We start from the raw sequence: 1220 nt of genomic DNA, 5'->3' as shown, positions 1-1220 counted from the left end.
TCAAGACTGTCCCTACACATCCAATAAAATTACTTGTAAAATAGATGTGCAAGAACAAACCATTTAGTTCTTCAAGACTGTCCCTACACATCCAATAAAATTACTTGTAAAATAGATGTGCAAGAACAAACCATTTAGTTCTTCAAGACTGTCCCTACACATCCAATAAAATTACTTGTAAAATTATACATACTCTTTATATTTTACACAAAAAATTAGCTAATTAAGTCACATCAATGGGAGTTGGGTAAAGACTAGTTAACCAGATTCTAGCTGGGTGAGAGAAATCAAAAAAGTTGTTATTGATGGAGATCTGAAGACTATAGCTTGAGAGGACATGTTCAAAATTTGGAAAAACAAGCTAAGCATGAGTTCACTTACAATACAATCAGTTGTCTTTAGTTATAGAGTTTTGATAGTAAACAATGAAATCTCCCTTTTGTTTGTAAGTTTCTTGAAAATGTTAAATTTTACTTAAAAGTTTTTGTTGTTTTAATATTTATGAAACGACAGAAAGTTTTATCATAGCACAACTGTTTGTCCATAGGTACTGTTGCATGTCATCTTATGTATATTCATTGTATAGACCTTGTCATCATTTCTTCAATCAGTTCTGTTAAGTTAATTGACTAAAACTTTCCAGCCTTGAAGGAACAAATGGTTCCTTGCTTTCAGGGATTGTGTTTGAAAAACAAATGTAGTTATTCAACTGTATAGCCATCAGGCACATTCAGTGTGTATTGTGATATATATATTCTGTCAGTTTTACCTTGACGACGTCCACCAGAAAAGCACAGAGGCTTTGCTTTTGTGGAGTTTGAATTAGCAGAGGTAAGCAGAGTTTACTTTTGACAGTGTTTCATACAGAATTCTTTACCACTTCTTTTTCTTTTGAGGTTATTTTTTTTTTGTCTTTACTGTTTAAGGGTGGGTTTAATTTTTATTATTATTTTTCCAGAGGGGTAGTTGTACAGGGATAATTTTGAAGGATAAATGGTCCTTTGTTGTTCTTTTTTTAAGTAGATTTGTGTTTTTTGAAACAAAACTTTTTGTAACATACTGTAATTTCTTCAAATTTCTTTTTTTCCCCCATATCTTTGTATCAATTTCTCTCAACAAGTTTACTATTTACTAATGCTCACTGTGGAGATTGGGTGTTTCTGTAAGACCACCAGATTCTTTTCTGGTGGTGTATCTATATATATATATATATATATATA

General features: G+C 31.2%; 1 protein-coding gene across 1 annotated transcript in view; it reads left to right on the top strand.

Annotated features, from left to right (window-relative positions):
• LOC106470142 (peptidyl-prolyl cis-trans isomerase E-like) overlaps window positions 1-1220 on the top strand; it is a gene marked incomplete at its 3' end in the record, with an annotated part of 10288 nt that overhangs the window by 3467 nt on the left and 5601 nt on the right. Inside the window, exon 3 of the mRNA XM_013930672.2 lies at window positions 788-831. Within this exon, the coding sequence (XP_013786126.1) occupies window positions 788-831 (44 nt within the window). The remainder of the gene's footprint in view (window positions 1-787; window positions 832-1220) is intronic.

Source organism: Limulus polyphemus, unplaced genomic scaffold, assembly GCF_000517525.1.
Source record: "Limulus polyphemus unplaced genomic scaffold, Limulus_polyphemus-2.1.2 Scaffold3844, whole genome shotgun sequence".
NCBI classification, from domain to species: Eukaryota; Metazoa; Arthropoda; class Merostomata; order Xiphosura; family Limulidae; genus Limulus; species Limulus polyphemus.
This window is presented reverse-complemented; position numbering and strand designations above follow the sequence as displayed.